We start from the raw sequence: 19,876 nt of genomic DNA on the forward strand, positions 1-19,876 counted from the left end.
ACAAACAGTTTACCTTGACATTGATTACCTAGTGGTAGATTCCTCAGGATACCTGTAGCCTTTTGCTTACATGTCCACTGCTCATTCCAAATATGCCACAAACTGTTCTCAAATAATCATATGTTGGTGGATGGTCTAACCCAGCTGGGATCAAATATAGGGGCCCATCCTATTTCCTCTTCTCTTCTCCATTGCAGAGCCTGGGAGAGATTCAGCACTCTGGGATAGCAGGACCCTGAAAAACTGGCATAAGCCACCTTCAAGCCCGCTTTCACCTCATAGCCACCTTTCTTGGTCTTGCATGAATTGATTGCTTGGGTCTAGAGTCTCCACTGTAGCCATAGACACTGCTTTTGTATGGACTCAGCTCATAAATTCCAGGACTCAGGAAATTTAGAGAATTTTTCCTCATTTTTAAAATTGTTGACACTTTCATACATGTATATAATGTGTTTTGATCTCACTTTCCCCATTTATTCTTTTTCTTTCCCCTTTCCCTCCCAATGAAAGAAAGCATCTTCTTTTCATTAGATCCCCATCCCACTTCTATGCATTCTCTATTTTTTTGACGCATTGATTTCAATTAGGGTCACTTGCTTAATCATGGGTGGGTGGACATTTACTGGAGAATGGGCAATCCTCCAGTGGTTACACCACTAAAAGACATGCTTTCCCCTCCCCCGACAGTTATCAGTTTCCACTATTTACTCTGGAAGGTGTGGAATCTCATGGACCTCCTCATTTTTTGTAGGAGGAAGCACAAAGTAGTCACTTGTTAAATCTGAATAAAGAAAGACATAGATGGAGTTTTTTTGTTTTTGTTTTTGTTTTTTAAGTTTTCCAAGGCATTGTAAGGGAAAGGGTTCCATGGAGGGATTTTAGGGTAGAGGTCAGTGTCATGTGTTCTTGTCCAGTGTGTTGCCATTAGTATACTTTTCTTCTGTTTCCTTTTTTTTTTTTTTTTTTTGCAATACCATTTCTCCGGATTGGCACCTAAGAACCATGACATAGAAAGCAGCGCCTCCAACGGCACCCCAAGCCTCAAGAAGGTACTCAAAACAACTCCTCGCGTTCTAGGATTTTACCCCTTTGTCAGTCTTCTCTACACTGCCTAGATCCTGCAAACTCAGTTAGCCTAACCTGCCTGCCTCTGCGGATGCCCCAAGCCGCAATACTTAGTCCTGTTCAGTCGAGCCTTCTCCGGAGTCCCGTCATTTGAGACTCCCAAAGGAAGGCTCTCCAAAACCCGGGACTCTGAATCGCCTTCCAGTGGCAGGCGGGCCCGCAGCTCGATCAAAGTTAGAGAAAGTCTCTTTTGGAAACCTCAGCTCCTCTCCTAGTCGGAGTAAAAGCTGCAGCCCTAATTAGCCAGGTCCCAGGGACAGAGGGTGGAGTCAATGATTGGAGGCGGGGAGCACGGGTCCGCCTGACACCTGTCTTGGGCGAAGTCGGTGGCTGCAGCCTCCAACAGCTGGCGGTGGCCGCCGCCGCTGGGACCCGCCAGGAGCGGAAGGAATGAAACGCCCGCCCATCGCATCAGACTTGGCCGCTCCCTCCTCCTCCTCCTCCTCGCCCTTCCCCTGCGTCGCCGCCTCCTCCTCCGCGCGGTCCCCACTGGCTCCTCGGCGGGACTCTGTACCAGCGGCGCTTGGAACGGAGCTAAAGCTCTGAGAGCAGCCAGCCGGGCTTACGCCCAGGCTTGCTCGGAGATGGCAGTGAAGTAAGGGGATCTCCGGGAGTCGCCGTGTTCCTAGGCTGTGCGGGAAAACACTCTGTTCCTTCAAGCCAGGGGACATGGGGGAGCCTTCCTCCAGCGAGAAGCCTCAGCTGCACTACGCGGTGAGTATCCCAGTGCGCGAAGACGACAGGGGGCGCCACATGGTCGGCCCAGAAGGGTACCGTGGATGTGATGGGATCCGGGGCTCTCTGAAGTCCTTAGCCAGCAGAACGGATGTGTGGGACACCTCACCCCAGAGCGTCACCTGCTCCAGAACTGAGCGGTGTTCCCTCACAGTCCCCCCAGTGCTGCAGCCCGCTTCCCTGAAGTCCATCTTCCTTCAACCTGCGCGGTGGTCACTGACTCAGCGACCAGGGGTTGAACCCCATCACTGCCTTCCTGGCTGGGGCTCCTGGAGCTAGGAGAATCTTCCACCTGATACTTTGAAAGGACAAGGTCAGGAATGGAGTTAGACAGGACTAAAAGCCCCCTGCCTATCTGAGTGTGTGACCAGTGAAGTTGCTGGGAAAATGTCATAGGGTGCTTTGAGGTCTGTCCATTTTGTACCTTGAAAAGAGGGTGCACATTTCCCCCAGAGTTTGTAGAGGAACAGGACGTTACCTCCTATCTGCTTTAATATAGAGTATGGCATGAGGTTCCCTTCTCTTACAGTGCCCCATCTTCTACCTGTTGGCAAAAATATTCCACAAAGAGTTATGGGCAATTCTGCTTTATGCTAGGAACTAGTTGCTTACAGGTACCTTAACAAATGCAGCGACAAAAAGCTAATAAATAGGGTTGACCATGCAAGCAACTCTAATTTAACTCAATGGATAACAACAATAACAAAAAGACCAGAAAATGAGATGACGGAGGAGGAGGAAGGGTGTTGATGGTACTGGAGGGGAGAAGCATTAGAGGACAATGGAGAGAATAAGATCAAAATATATTACATACATGTGTGAAAATGTCAAAAACTGAATAAATTATTTTTTAAAGAGCTCATGGGGTTTGACTTCTTTGAAGGAGTCAAGATTTCACATTGATGACTACGCAGATCAAGACTCCCGATTAAGCATATTTTTTTGTGAAAGAAATGGGGAAGAAACAGGCAAGGAAGAGGAAAAGAAAAGCATTTAAAGAAAAGCAGACTGCTCCAACAGATTGTAATTGTACACTGCCAGTAAGGGGGCAGGTAGCATGCCTAGTTGGCTCTTGTCTTTGAACATTTATTTCCCACTTGTAAGATCTGTTTTTTTGAGATGAGATGGTGCAGTTGCTTTCGCATTTGTTAATTTACTGAGTTTTCCTTGATATGATTTTCACTGTTGAAATTGAACATTCTGTCAACTTTAAAAACTGGAGCAAAACAGACAAGACAGAGAGTTGACATGTATAATCAATATGTATAATAAAGCCAAGGCAGTTATCTCTCTGGAATTCACATTCTCCTAAATCCACTCCCCACATTAAAACTAATTTTTTTAAGAAAAGCTTTAACATGGACAGGGGTGGAAGGCCCAGAAGTCCAGGCGTGGTAGGTTCAGAAGTCCAGGAGGTACCCCAAGATGGTCTTGTATCAGTCACAAGGCAAATTGTATGCCTCTTGCATGCTACTTTTGTTCACTGGAAGAATGAAGGTCTAAGTCAGGAAATCATTAAGTTCCCTTCCTAGGCTCACATTCCACGAATGAGAGAAAGCTCTTCCTCTGGTTTGGCAATAGTTACTTGTCTGGAAATGTCAAGTGAGACACTTGTAAATTACTGATACTGGTTAATTTCTGCAGAGAGGCTGGTGGCTCAGAGATTTACCAGTTAAAAGTAGTGAGCTCTCTGCAGAGGTTGCTTTGTGCCAAATGATCGAAAATCTATGCCTGTTGTATTCACTTGTTATCTGCATCCCGAAATATTGTTCTGTTGCTTTTTTGATTTGTAATCAGAGGTCTATTAGTGACATTCATTAAAGTGCAGGTGTGTGTGTATGTGGGGAGGCTGACAACTGTTTCTTTAATTAAGACTTTTATTTCATTTTTATTTATTTATTGAGTGGCAGAGAGAGAGAGAGAGAGAGAGGGAGAGAGAGAGAGAGAGAGAGAGAGAAACAGAATGGGTATGTCAGGGCTTCCAGTTACTGCAAATGAACTCCAGATGCTTGTGCCACCTTAACTGGGTTCTGGGGAATCTAACCTAGTCCTTAGGCTTCGCAGGCATAAATACCTTAACTCCTGATTAAAATTCTGTGTATTTACTCATGCTATGAAGGGTTATTGTCTCAATATGCAAACATATTAATGAATCTCAAGAATATTATATTGTTATTATAATTCAGGTTTTTTTCTCCTAAAATCATAAACTCATGATTAAGCAGATGTTAAAGGTTTTTCTGGGGCTCTGAAGATTTGCCACTGATATAGTCCTTTCTGCTAGCACAGATGATCATGAATTAAGACAGTACAAAGAGCTGGTCATGGTAGCTCATGCCTGCAATCCCTGATCTGGCAAAGGCAGGTAGTTTGTCATGAGTTCAAGGCCAATCTGGTCCACATTGCATAATGAATTCTAAGTCAGCCTGGTATATACAGTGGGTTCTGATTTCAAAAAAAAAAAAAAAAAAAGACTGTATAAAGATACATTGCACAGGGCTTTTATTGGGATTTGCTGGAAGTCACCGGGGCTCTGTGAAGATTCTTCCCCACCCTTGAGAATGACAAAGAAGCTGCACTCAGAGCCCTAGACCTTTCATGGATGGAAAAAGTGTTTTTCGCTATGTACAATCTCTTGCTTTTGTATGAATAAGACACTCCATGCCTTAAGACCTAGCACTGAACTCTGTCTATCTCTATTGTTTGCGTTTTGATACTCCCAGGGCTTGTTTTGTCCCAGCACAAATATTTCACTTACTTTTCACCTTGTGGGTTGACTCCATTGTATATTGTCCCGTGACCTTAGAATTTTGGGTCTATCTTCTTTAGAAATAATTCCTCTCCATGTGTTCATAGTACCTCCTAACTCCCCTGAAATAAGAGTCAGGAAGCAAATATTTAATATTTTTGTCAGTTCTTTCTTCTTTGCCCAAAATGAGACTTTGTATAAGAGATCCGTGACTCACATTTTACTTCACTTAAAAATCATGTGTAGAGTGCCTATTGTGTACTAGGTATTGGATCAATTTCCCAGACACAACTTATAGAGTGGTGATATTAGGTTTCTATGAACACTTCGCTTACTTCTTAAAATGGACTGTAAGCATCATGGAAAATAAAATGTACAAGGAAATAAACAAGAGCATGAAAAATTGGTATCATCCATTGTACTTTTCAAAGTATAGCACAACTACCTTCTAGTGTTTTATCATCACAACAAAAAATGTGTGTTAGCAGGTAATTGTTTTGTCTCAAATGTTCCCCCCATGGTTTTCCCAATTAAGTTTATGGCTACACCATCATTTCACCAATTCTTGGGAGTTGATCAGATTTGGATTTGCAGAAGCCTCCTTTGATGTCAACATCAGGTCAGAGTGAAGAAGAGTTCTTCTAAGCCATTCACATAGTTGAAACATTTGAGCCTAATTATACCTCCTCTTATACCTAAATGTGGAGCCTTCTTTGACTTCATTTGATCATTCATATTATGCAAGTACATGGCCAAACACGTCTTTAATTTAACCAGTACAGATAATGACCCCAATTTAAATATCCACTGAGTTCAATGCCACTATCGTATTACTTTCTAAAAGACATTAGAAAAAAAGATTTAGATTAAACGTTAGCTCAGGGCTGGTGAGATGACTTAGTGGTTAAAGGTGCTTGCCTTTGAAGCCTAATGACCCATGTTTGACTCTCCAGGTCTCATGTAAGCCAGATGCACAGGATAATGTGAGAACACAGGGTTGCACATGCCTACAAGGTGGCACATATGTCTGGAGTTTGATTGTAGTGGTTGTAGGTCCTGGCATGCCAATTCTCTCCTTTATCTCTCTCTCGTTCTCATAAAAAAGAAATTGACTCACTGACTTCAGGGGGTCTTAGGAAGCTGAAGATTCTCTCCTGAGGCTTAATTCTATGCCCATCCTCAGCAGCTGGCCTTCCCAGGACTGTCACAGCATGAAAACCCTCTAGACTGAGACCACTCATTTGGTTTTACTGGCAAGTGGAAAATTCTGTAGGAGTAGTATTGAGTGTGTCTTATCTCTCATATCAACCCCAACACTTACCAGAGTACTGGAAACCCAGTAGTTGATTGATGAATATGAACTGAGCAGCTGGGCTGCAAGAATCCAATAAATAAGATCTATCTTTGGATGCCCCCACATGCTCATTCTCCTCCATTGTACTTGGTGAAGTTCTTAATTTTTCTGTTGCTGACTTCACTTCCTGTTTGGTATGGTAACCACACTATCTGTACTTGTGACTGTAACCATGTGATCAGATGCTGACTGTACCCCGCTCTATTAAACCACTCCCCAAAAAGCCCACCTGCAGGGTTCAGCCCTTTATCCTGACAGAGTATTTTCACAGAGAATGACTAAGGTCGTAGCATGAAATTTTTCTAGGCTTTAAAGTCATTCAATTTACTTCATGATTCAGTGATGTCGAATACAGGATATTCTGGTAACTCTGAAGAACTGGGCTCTGCTGCAGGCCAGTGCAGATAGGAATTTGTTATCACCATCAGTGTTGCCAATGCAGACAGTTTAGAATTGCAGCAGATATCACTGATTATTTACAATCTGCCTCTTAAAAAAAAAAGCAAACAAACAAAAAACCCATGTAACTTACAAATGGATAGATATTATTGAATCTCCTTAAATTATACCTCTACTAATTATAAATACCTTTGCATTATGCTCATTTTCGTGGATGAGGCCTCTTTAGTCTGGAAGCTCCATTATTTTAGGAAGCCCCATCTCTCCTTCTCCTTTTTCCAATCCATCAGTAAGTGCCACTGCTATTTGATAATCACAATTCTGTTGGGTGCTCTATACCAGAGATGCCTTTCAATCAGAAACAAATGCAGCTTACATACCACTTAGAATCTTTTTCTTTTCTTTGTCTTTTTTTTTTTTTTTTTTTTTTTTTTTCTGATCACTACTTTTTGGTAACCCTACACTGGATGCATCTAAGTTTCAACTTGGTTGTGATGAAGAATTATTCAGTGGCCTTAAAAACACATTTTATTTATTTAATTTTTATTTCAGAGAGAGAGAAAGAAAGAATGGACATGTCAGGGCCTATAGCCACTGAAAACAAACTTCAGTTGCATGTGCCACCTTGTGCTTCTGGCTTTCCTGAGTACTGGGGAATTGAACCTAGGTCCTTAGGCTTCACAGACAAGTGCCTTAACCACTAAGCAATCTCTCCAACCTTTCAGTGTCCTTTAGATTAATTCCACATTTCTCTCTGAATTATTCAGACACCCCCCATCTCAGTACATGGTTGGCAACCCGTGTATCAAGAGTATTTTTTTAAAATAAAATAATGTAGTGAATATTCAGTGCATAAGGCTTTATGGTTTGTTTCCACTACACATAGAATATTGTGCTTGTTCATGGCCATAGCCGTTTTATTCCTCCAACATTATCTTTTTCTGTTTCCTACCTCCTTTCCCCAGCCTGGTCAGCAAAAATTGACTTCATTCCTGCTAAGGCCTTTTACTTTCTGTTTGTTTGTTTGTTTGTTTGTTTATTTATTGCTTATATGGTCTTTGGAATGCCATGCTCTTTTGAATTCTTCAATTTGTGGAGGGGAAAGTCTCAAATTTCATGAGTGCTGTCTCCAAAGTGCTAATGAGTCTACTGTATTGCCATTGATGACATCACACAAGCTTCCACCATCATTGTTTTCACCATGACTTCATGTCATATTATCTATTTCACGTTTGTCTCCTCAGACTTAAGTGTAAGATCATTACAGGAAAGCACCCAATAACTCTTTTTGCACAATTGAGTAGGCCTTGGCACAGGTTAGGCACCCAATAAATATTGACAAGTACATTAATCTGGCTGTTTGGGCATTTTTACCTAGGATACACCAGGAGTCTCCAAACCTAGCTGTTCCATCAGCTGGTGGTTGGGGTCAGAATTGGAGGGGTTACCCTAATAAATATTGAGTTCAGAATTTCACCCCATTTCTACTAAATGAGAATGTCCAAAGATCAGACTTGGAGTCTCTTAGTTGAGAAAACTTTGGAGAAGATTTTGCTATCAATCCTTTTGGAAACTATGGATATTGACTTATGTAGTAAAACACTTCCTACTGAAGCAATCAAGGATTCAAATCACACCACATCTCAGATCCAGCAGCAAAGCAGATGGCAGAGAGTACAATATAATACTTTCCCTCGGGAGACTTTAGGCAATAGAAGACAGACTTTCAGAGATGTTTCTGGTGTTAGAACCCAGTGTTCATTTCAGATGAACCCTTGCAGGGTATTTGATATATAGGATGCCTATTCTATATTTTGTGGACTGACATTACATTGCTCACTTTCCATCTTGAAGGTAACCTAAGCCAGTACTTTTCAAAGTGAGAAGATTAGGCAATGTCTTTAGGCATTTTTGGTACTTAGAACTGGTGGGAGTTGCCTCTGGCATTAGTACGTGTAGACCTGAGGAGCTGGTACACATCCTACAAAGCAAAACACAGCCCAGATGTCGTCTGAGCAGAGATTCAGAAGCTTTGACTGAGATGTTCCTCTGCAAACATCACACATCATTTTCTGAGAATTATTCTGTAGTGCACATCCTAAAATACATTATGTGTCCTTTTCAACTTTTTTAAGAGTTGGCATTGATAGAATATGACAAACTTTGCTAGATGTAAGCCACAATTATAAATAACATTTTATTTTTATTATTTATTATTTTTGAGGCAAACCCAACAGACTGGTATTTATTTTTTGTTTATTTTAATTTTTTTTATTTGCAAGGAATGAGAGAGAGAGAGAGAGAGAGAAGAAAGACAGAGAGAGAATGGGCACACCAGGGCCTCCAGCCACTGCAAACAAACTCTAGATGCATGTGCCCTTTGTGCATCTGGCTTATGTAGGTCCTGGGGAACCAAACGTCCTTTGGCTTCGCAGGCAAATGCCTTAACCAGTAAACCATCTCTCCAGCACTGGTATTTTTTTAAGCAAGGGCATGAGAGCGAGAGAGAGAGAGAGAGAAAGAGAGAGAGAGGAAGAGAGAGAGAGAATTGGCCCACTGGGATCTCTAGCCACTGTAATCAAACTCCAGATGCATGCACCACCTTGTGCGTATATGCGACCTTGTGTGCTTGTTTCACCTTGTGAATCAAGTTTAAGTGGGACCTGGAGAGTCAAACTTGGGCTTCACAGGTAAGTGCCTTAACCACTATGCCATCTCTCCAATCCTAAATATCTTATTTTATACTATTCAAGGAATACTGTGGGAAGGCTGCTGTGTTCCTTCCAAAATCGCTGGCACCTTGAATACTTTTCTTCTTCATTCCTTAGTCCCTATACTTTTCCAAAGCTTGAGTTTAGAAAAATATGCTGCATATCTTCTCTGTCTCCTTTCAGATCTTAGCTAACTTCCTCAAGTATGAATATCTATCATCATTACCCAGCTTTCTGCCTATATTCAGACATAGCAGGAATACAAGTTTATCAAATTTGACAGGCCTATATCTCCAAGTGAGATGTGAGGAATTCTCAGAAACTCTCCATGGCTGGGCAGCAGGTCTACAACTGTCTGAAAGCAAAGCATGATGATACATCCTTCTGTCCCATTGGTTGACGATGTGTTTTAGAACCATTTTCTATGTGACAATGTAAGAGGCATTGAAAAAATCCAAAGGAACAACAGGGAGATAGTGACCCCAAGTTCTTTTCTCTCAGTGTCATCCAGATCTCCAGAGATGTCAAAGCAGTCTACCTATTCTGCTATTGAAAGGTTCATAAAGGCCTTAATAAACTCCAGGTCACATCACTGAATGCTAATTAGCATGGCTCATTTTAGATTTCAAAATTTTTGACTTTAGGAACTATTGTTTCTAGACAAAAACAATTTATTTAATATATTTTAGCATCTTATCTTTTCAAATTTTCTAACTTTATTTTCTCTTTTTAAAAAAATATTTTATTTATTTACTTAAGAGAGAGAAAGAGGAAGAGAGAGAGAGAGAGAGAGAGAGAGAGAGAGAGAGAGAGAGAGAGAGAGAGAGAGAGAATAGGAGCACCAGGGCCTCCAGCCACTGCAAAGGAACTCCAGATGCATGCGCCCCCTTGTGCACCTGGCCTACGTGGATTCTAGAGAATCAAACCAGGATCCTTTGGCTTTTCAGGCAAATGCCTTAACTACTAAACCATCTCTTTAGCCCCTAACTTTATTTTCAAAAGATCATTTTATAATTTATTCATAAATACATTCTGAATATTTAAAAACTTAAAGATAAAAAGAACAAAAGAAACGAGCTATCAGTAATTATTATATGGTATGTGGAGGGGATGAATTATTGGAATATGGAATGTCATAACACCACAAATTTATCTGTAAGATATCAATTCAAATATTACTATTCAAATATGGTTTACTTCTGCTTTCCATAAAATATGGCATGGCCATTTCAAAAGAAAATACTAGAATTTGCTTCTCTTCTAGGTTGACATATTCTTAGAACCTTCTAATTAAGAAAAATTTATAAAATTTGAGCATTTGGGTGTCGGCTAAACTAGATTTCTGAAGTCACATTTTCAGAAGAAATCAGAAGAATCTGAAGTTGTAGTACTTTTGGAAAGTTGCTATGGAAACAACAACAGACATTTAGAGGAATAAACTTTTAAAGAAAGTATTTTTGAATGACTCTTTCTGCAGTTAACTGAACTATCTGGTGCAGAAGTTGCCTAGGGGCTGGGGAGTGGCTCAGCTGTTAAGAACACTTGTGGCACAATCATGAAGACCGAAGTTCAATGTCTAGCACCCATGTAAAAAGCCTGGCATGGCTGCATACCTGTGATCCCAGCACTGAAGGGGCAGAAAGAGGAGGATTGCTGGGGCTCTCTGCTCAGCCAGTGTCGGCCTCCTCAGAATGCATGCAACTGCATACAACACACATCACTACCACACTAAACTAAACAAACAACCAAATATATATAAAAGCAAATGTCGAAGTCAGTCCAAACATAGTAAAGCAGGTAAAAACATCTGGCCAGTATAGGGAGGACTTCCTAAGTAGACATGTACCAGGTAGGTGCTGTCATATACAGTCAAAATCCCTGAACAACACTCTAGGTCTCTAGGTTGGCTGTGCTACTTTAATTTCACCCAGAAAGTAATCATAATCTAGAAAAAGCATGGGATGTTAAGCTTACAGAAGAATATGAAGATGGAAACATGTAGTATTTCTGTAAGCATGTTCATGAGTTGCAGTGATACCATTGATGTTGATTATGATGTCAAATTGATGGTCTGAACAAAATGTGAATGCACACAACAGGGCATCAAAAAAAGTGCTTTCTTTTATTGGGTGCATGTGGAAAGGAGGATATTGGTAAATAGATAGATAGTGTAGTCTTGTTGGAGGTCTGCTTACCTTATTGAAGATCCTGAATTCCAAAATGTCTAAAAGACTCAAGAATTGCTTAATCTGTTTCTCCCCTCTCCTCTTACACAACTCCAACTTCCCTCTCCAACTATAGCACTCTTTGGTGTATACCTAAAGGACTCACGAAAATACTTTCATATCCATGTTTATAGCTAAACTAGTGATCACAGTAGTCAAGAAATAGAACTATCCTGGAGGTCTAACAGTAGATGAAGGGATGAATAATGAAATTTTGAAATTTTATGCAGCTGAAATCATTTTCATACCCACATTTAAACTACTCATGTGCTGTGCCAACTCTAGCCATACATAGTATAGATGTCTTTCAGGGCACTCATATTATGCATTTATTAAAAGACCTAATTTTCACTTAGTGTCATTTAGATAGTGACAGTGACACTATGTATACCTAATTTATTATCAGGAATTCTCTGGTCAAAATTTATAATGCAAATTAAAACTACAGTAGATAATGTTTCCCTCTAAAGAAAAAAAAAACAGCCTTTTATGGTTATCAGTATCAAGTTTTGACCCTTAGAATCAACATAAGAAAGTTCATCTATGTGTGTCTGAAAAGACATTGATTACTTATTTCTAGTGGTTATGGGATGATTTGAGTCAATGACCAAAGTTGAACCACCATGTAACCACTTAATTTGGCAAAGGGAAAACTATGTTGTCTCATTACTCTGGTGATTAATTTGCCAACTACACATCACACAGGTGATTAATAACAAGGATATATAAAGAACTGTAAAAATGAAACACCGTAACATCAAATCATACAATCAGTAAGTAGGCTAATGAACTGAATTTACAGCTCTCAAAAAATACAGGTCAGCAATTAATACTTGAAAAAGTATTCAAGGGCTGGAGAGATGGCTCCACAGTTCAGGTGCTTGCTTGCCAACTCTGATGACCTGGGTTCAACTCCCAATACCCACAAAAAGCTAGATGCACAAAGTGGCACATAAGTCTGGGATATGTTTTCAGCAGCTAGGGGCCTTGACACTCCCAATTTTCACTCTCTCTCTCCCTCTCCCTCTGCATGCAAATAAATAAATTAATAAAATCTATTTAATATTATTAAATTTAAAAATATATTCAAAATATTTATCAATCAGCAAAATGCAAATTAAAACTTTTAAGAGATTCTATCTGGCCCTGGTCAGAATGGCTATCCCCAGGAAAACAAATGACAAGAAAAAAATTCTGAGGATGTGGCGAAAGAGGAACCCTAATTTGTTGCTGATGGGAATGTAAATTTGTGTAGTCACAATGGGAATCATTATGGAGGTTCCTCAAAAATGTGAAAATAGAAGTACCATATGATCAAGCACATAGCTAATGAAAAAGACTGTACATCAACATGCTGCAGATATACGTGCATATCCATGTTTATAGCTATACTGATTATAATTTCCAATAAATAGAACCAGTAGAGATGTCCAACAGTAGATGAATCAACAAAGAAAATGTGTATATGCAATGTAAATTTATGAAACCCTAAAGTAAAATGAAATCTTGATATTATTTGCATGAAATGGTTGTATCTGGGAATTATTGTTAAATGAAGTTCAGAGAGGCAAATTTCTCATTTTTGCCTCATATAAGAAAACTAAATTTAAGACAGGCATGGTGGTGCATGCCTGAGTTCAAGGCCAGCCTGAGACTACATAGTGAATTCCAGATCAGCTTGTGCTAGAGTGAGGCTGCACCTCTAAAAAACAAAAAAAAAAAAAAAAGAAAAGTCTACATTTAAATTTATGTATATGTACATGAGTGTTTATATATGTGTATTTATAGGTCACATAACTATAAAGGAAAGCATGAGAAGAGAGAAAGATATCTTAAGGTACAGGGTAGTAGTGTAATGGAATACATGCAATAGAAATGCTTGCCATATAAGCATGAGCATTTACTTTGAATCCCTGGATCCCAACTAAAGCTATATACTAAAGTGCTAGTATTTGCAATCTCAGCACATCTGTGGAAAGAAGGTAGGTGGAGACAGGAGAACTGTATGGAAGCCAGTAGTTTGGTCAAAACAGTGGTAAACAAGAGACCTTGTCTGAAATGGTGGAAGACAAGGACCAATACCCAAAAGTTGTCACTAGCCTCTATCCATGCACTGTGGCATGTGCATATCCACACTCACACACAAACATGAACAAAGATACACACATAATATACTCACAGTCATTAAATAAAACATAAGGAAACTGGGCTGGAGAGATGGCTTAGCGGTTAAGCGCTTGCCTGTGAAGCCTAAGGACCCTGGTTCGAGGCTCGGTTCCCCAGGTCCCACGTTAGCCAGATGCACAAGGGGGCGCACGCGTCTGGAGTTCGTTTGCAGAGGCTGGAAGCCCTGGCGCGCCCATTCTCTCTCTCTCTCCCTCTATCTGTCTTTCTCTCTGTGTCTGTCGCTCTCAAATAAATAAATAAATAATTAAAAAAAAACATAAGGAAACTGAGGCATGAGCTTTATGTCTGTTTCAGGGACACACAGCTAGTAAATAAATAGACTATGACTAAAATCTTTGTCTACTTGTTTCTCTGCCTAGTCTGAATGGTTAAACCCCTTCAAATTGCCTGATGATTAAAGTATCATTGGCTTGAGATGACACTTGTCAGTTAATGATTTTCAATGATTGCTATTACTATTAATAATTATCATAATACCAATCGTACCCCCCTTCCCTAATCTGGTCAATCACTGAACTGTTCTCCATAAATTACAAAATGGCATATTTTAAAGGACTACCTGTACTTTCCATACTGGAAATATTTCTGTCCTCATTGATCATTTACAGCAATAAGTTTAAAAGCCAAGAAACAAAAGAAAAAAAAAAAACAAAAACTTGATAATGACATCAGAAGGATTTTGGTGTTTTTCTGGTTGGCAATATATATCTATATGTCTGTATGTATCTATCATTTATCTGTCTCTACATCTCTCTTTCTCTCTCCATATACACACACAATCACAAATGAGGTACACCAAAACATCATGTTTGGTGTTTTCAGCTGAATGTTGTGATTTGATAATTGTCACTAGTAAAGTGCTTTTGAGTGAAACACTTGAATGTGGCCTGCTCCTTCTTTGCATGCCATTCTCATTGACCATTCATTTCAATAAGGACTCTGTGGGGTTGAGCTCACAGCAGCCTGGAAAAGGTGCATGTGAACTGACACATTGCTTCATCCCAAAGTATTCATGACCAAGGATAAACACAATACCATATGATTTGCATTGAGTGAGCTACATGGTACATATACATTCTTATTCATTGCAAAAGGAGTCATGGCTTATAGACCTCTCTTGTGGAAAAGATTGACCCTTATTAAGATGAACTGGTTAAAAAATAATAACTGCAATAGATGTTTTTTTTTTTTTTTTTTTTTTTCCTTCAGGATGGCTGTAGAGTGAAACCTTATCATTGAAACACAGCTATAAAGACTTCCTGCAATTGTTTGGTTCCCATCATCTAAAAAAAGACGTCAAAAGTGCTGATGCTTTCTGACTCTGCAAACATAAGCTACCACTTATAGTCATTGCTGTTTCACTACATGAATATGCCCTGATATGTATTGTAAAGGGAGAATTGTTTTTATAACCTTGAAACATTATATACAGCCTTCTACCTTCAACCACATAGGCAGATCATACTACCATGCTGGTGCAAAGCATGGCTAATTTTGAGCATCTGTATAGGAGCACAGCCTCATGTAGGAAGTCAAAGGACAGCATGATTTTGGGGAACCCTGAAACCTTCCATGAGATCTTTGACTTATGGCACCTTATTCATTATCATTATGAAGGAATGAAATATAGAACTAGTGCTTTATAGTGTGTCATCTAAACTGTAAAATCAGGGACTGGAGAGATGGCTCAGCATTTAAAGGAACTTGTTTGCAAAGCCTGTTCACCCTGGTTAGATTCCCCAGGACCCATCTAAATCCAGATGCACAATGTGGATGAAACTAGAGTTTGTTTGCAGTGGCAGGTGGCCCTGAGGCACCCCATCTCTTTCATAAACAAAATAATTAATTATAATAAAATGTAAAATCATGTTTGTAATGTTTGTATCAGATAGCTATCATCATACTAATGCCATATATATATATATACATATATATATATATTAGTATATATATATATATATATGTATATATATATATATATATATATATATATATATATATAAAACTTCCATAATTGTAAAAATTGTAAACAATATCCCGTGGTAATTCCCTCCCTCCCCCCACTTTCCCCTTTGAAACTCCAATCTCCATCATATCCACTCCACCTATCAGTCAGTCTTTCTTTTATTTTGATGTCATGATCTTTTCCTCCTATTATGATGGTCTTGTGTAGGTAGTGTCAGGCACTGTGAGAACAATGGTATTTTGCACAAAGTACAAAACTATCCCATTTTTTTTCTTCTAACTTGGTCAGTTAGTTCTTTCTGATGGCAATATATATTTCCTCATGAGATAATTATGTAACAAAGGTAGAATTTGGGGCTCATCCCACAGACACCAGTTCCCTCTACATCCACAGATAGGAATAGATGGTAAGTGAATATTCTAGAAGTGATATTCATTAAGTATAATTGTTACAGTCTTTCCTGCTTCCAGTTCAGCACTAGCTGTGCTTCTTCAAACTAGCTAAAGCAAGACATTAGGAAACAACTCCTCAGAAGCTCTTAAAATTATCTATCTATCTATCTATCTATCTATCTATCTATCTATCCTCTATCTATCTATCTTTTGAGGCAGGGCCTCTGTATGTAGACTGGTCTGGAACTCACTGTATATCATAGGCTAGCTACAAACTCATGGCAATCACCCTGAGGCAGCACCTATAGTGCTAGGATTATAAGTGTGTATCATAACACTTGGCTCAAAATTTATTTTAATTGACAAAAATTTGTATATTTATGACATGAAAAATATATTTTTCCATATGTGCCTGTTGTTGGATAGGCAATGAAGATAACTAACATAGCTAACCTCTCACACACTTTATTGTAGTTAGTTTGCTTTAAGTCTGCTCTCAGCCATGTTCACATATATAATACGGTGTTTTTAACCATAGTTATAATTTGGTACAATACATTTCTTAAACTCACTCCTGTTTGAGTGAACTTTTGCATTCTTTTATTAGCAACTCCTTAGAAATTATTATATTTCCTCATATTTATTAATCTCATTTCATTTAAGAAGGTCCTCTGTGAAAACCTAAAAGAAATTATGAACATGGTGATTTATAATTGGAATAATTAGATGACTAATTTTATTAATCTTGACAGGTAAATGAATAAGGTAATTTAAAATTGATAGTGGTGGAATGGGGAAAATATAGTCATAGACAATCTTAGACTTCCTACCTGATATCAGCACTCTTAAACAGGTGCCAACTTCTGCTTTTTCCCAGTTTGCTGTGTAGCATGTCACAAATAACACAGTGGTTCATTGTTAAATTGGGGTACACCAAACTGTGGCCCAGGGGCCAATCAGAACACTCCTTTCTTTAATTGTGAACTCTGCATAAGTTTTGCATTTTTAGATGGTTGCAAAAACAACAATAACAAATGAAGGCTATTTCAAGTCCAGTGAAAATTATATGAAATCATACTTTTTGTGTCCATAAATAATGTTTTATTGAAACTTAGCCAAACAGATTCACAATCACTACCACTACCTCTAACACTACAACAGCAGAGTTGAGCAGTTTCAACAGACCATATAGCTTTACTCTGGCCTTTAAGTTTATTTCTGGTCTTTGGCTATGTCTCAGATTACCATAGACTCTACTTTTTTAAAAGTAGAAGGTGGGCTGGAGAGATGGCTTAGTGGTTAAGCGCTTGCCTGTGAAGCCTAAGGATCCTGGTTTGAGGCTCGGTTCCCCAGGTCCCACGTTAGCCAGATGCACAAGGGGGCGCACGCGTCTGGAGTTCGTTTGCAGTGGCTGGAAGCCCTGGCGTGCCCATTCTCTCTCTCTCCCTCTATCTGTCTTTCTCTCTGTGTCTGTCGCTCTCAAATAAATAAATTAAAAATTAAAAAAAAGTAGAAGGTACAAAATGAAGCCTCCACTTGAATAAAAAAAGTAGAATACATTGGTATATAGCTTATAGTGCTTGCAATTAATCTGCCTTGTCCAGTTTCTAAGTCACAGGAACATTTTTTGGATTTAAGTTTAACATAGTAATTCTTTATGGCTTACTTGGTAAATATTCTAGGAGGATAATTTTTAAGCAGTGCTATTTTTACCATTCCAAAGTGCAGAATTAAACTTTCCAGAGTGTCTTTGGTTCGTTGGTTTAAAATTCTGGTTCTTCTTATTCATGTATTTGAGATTTATTATTACTGAATCCACAGAGTCCTTGAGGGTGATATGTAAAGAGCTTCCAAAGCTCACCATAGAAACACACCTGCCATGTGTTTTAAACTCTGTGTAGCTCACAAACAACTTTGCCACAAGAGCTGGGGTGAGTGAGCTCATGGTCTTGCCAGTGCAGCCTGTGTTTTGCCAAGGGATGTGGCCCAGTCTTCCACCCCGATGTTTCTTTTGGCTGACCCTTCCACATTCCTGTGACCCTTTGAATGGAGACGTCTTAACAGCTTTTGCTCTACAACATGGCCTCCTGTTATCATTTCCTGCAGGTATTGCCTTAGATCTCAGTAGCTTCCTGAGTAAATGTCACCTTAGTAGCTTCTAAGAGGATACTCACAGGTTCATAGTTCTGGCTCCTAACAGATTTAAAGCCTAATAACTGCAAGTCTTCCCGTTAGATTCTGCAGGAGTCAGCTTGAAATCCTCTTTGAATCCAAAGCAAGGGGTGAGGTGGAGCTCGAATGGAGAACTAGAAAAATGCCTCTGAGGGTGGGGATCAAATGACCCTAGAGGAGAAAATTCAAATTTTAAATGGAAACCAGGTCAGCCACCCCTGTGAAAACCATAGTATGCTTGACCTGTGGAAACTTGTGGCTTGTGATGGCTGCTCTCAGAAGTCTGTGGATATATTTGGAAAGGGGGGGTGCGGGTATTTTAGGTAGTACAAACCCAAAATGAAACACCACTTTACACTTTTATTATTACAATTAAATGACAATTTAATAAATTTAAAAAACCTATTTTGATATTTCCCCACTACCCTTTCCTATGTCCCTCCCATTGAATATTAAAAGAGAGACATTTATTATATATATTGTGTCTGTGTGAAAATATTAGGTTTTGGACCAACTCATAGAAACAAACAGGAAATTAGTGGTTACCTGGAGCTGAGATTCGGAAATAGAAGTGTGTGTTCATGGGCACCAGGGATGGTATTGTGATGATGGAAGCATTCTAAAATTGGATGGTGGTGAGGGTTCCACAACTTAGGCAATTTACAAGAGAAGTTTATGATATTAAAATTACATGTCAAGTTGTTTTACAGTACACATTAATAACAGAATCAAAAGAGCAGGATGAAAGGTGTGGTGGTTTGATTCAGTTAGGTTTTCTGAATACTAGATTCCCAGCTGTTGGAGATTTGGGAATTGATGCCTCCTGGTGGTGGTATATTGTTGGGAGTGGGCTTATGGATGTTATAGCCAGCTCCCCCTTGCCACTCATTGTTTGTCACCCTCTCCTGTTGCTATTGTCTACCTTATGTTGGCCAGGGGGTGATGTTCATGCTCTGCCCATACCATCGTTTTCTCTGCCATTGTGGAATGTCCCCTCGATCCTGTAAGCCAAAATAAACCCTTTTTCTCCCAAAAGCTGCCCTTGGTCAGGTGATTTCCTCCAGCAATATAAATCTGACTTCAACAAAAGGGGAGAAGGTGGATGGGAGAGGGTGGCGATGGTGCAAGTATGAATAAGATATATAATACGTTTATAACAATGCCATAATGAAACCCATTATTTTGTAATAATCTTAAAAGCACTAACTTTAGTGGGAAAATGTACTTAAAATGAAACATTAAAATCAATATTATGAAATCAAACAAATATAGTAGTAACAATATCTCCTTTTCTATTCTACACTATCTTCATAAAAAGCTAAGAATATGATAAATGAGGGAAAACGAAGTTTTTTACTCATTATTCAGGATTCACAATGATCTGAACAAGCATTCATCTGTGGTTGACAGAAAACAACACACTGAAGTAAGACGCCAGATTTCCAAAATTCAACCTTCCAAAATTAAATTAAAAAACAACATCTGAACAACCATAAGGCATGTCTACATAATTTGATAAAAATGTTGTAAAATTGAATTATAGTATGGTTTCACAATTTACTAAACTTTCTAAAAAGCATGGAACTGTACACTTAAATGAATAAATTTCATAATGTATAAATTGCACTACATTAATGTCAACCTCCAATAAATGCATTTATTTATGTCTGCTTATATATATGCATATATATGTGTATATATATATGTATATATATGTATGTATATGTGCATGTGTGTGTGTATGTATGTATGTATGTGTATACATATACATATACACATACATACATACAAACACATATATATGCACTGTATCTGTGCCGAAACATTTTTTTTCTCATCTTATGTGGTACATTTTGGCAAT

At 39.0% G+C, this 19,876-nt stretch overlaps 1 protein-coding gene across 2 annotated transcripts in view; it reads left to right on the forward strand.

The window, feature by feature from the left end:
* The window catches only part of Arhgap6 (Rho GTPase activating protein 6), a 567,756-nt gene that overhangs the window by 280,189 nt on the left and 267,691 nt on the right, over positions 1 to 19,876 (forward strand). The window contains exon 1 of one of the 2 annotated variants that reach the window (XM_045140877.1): positions 1,628 to 1,839. The exons of the other annotated variant lie outside the window; for it this stretch is intronic. Coding sequence (XP_044996812.1) covers positions 1,795 to 1,839 — 45 coding nt within the window. The 5' untranslated portion in view covers positions 1,628 to 1,794. Of the gene's footprint in view, positions 1 to 1,627; positions 1,840 to 19,876 lie in introns of those variants that run through there. 2 annotated transcript variants of the gene reach the window in all.

This window comes from Jaculus jaculus, chromosome X, assembly GCF_020740685.1.
Source record: "Jaculus jaculus isolate mJacJac1 chromosome X, mJacJac1.mat.Y.cur, whole genome shotgun sequence".
NCBI classification, from domain to species: domain Eukaryota; kingdom Metazoa; phylum Chordata; class Mammalia; order Rodentia; family Dipodidae; genus Jaculus; species Jaculus jaculus.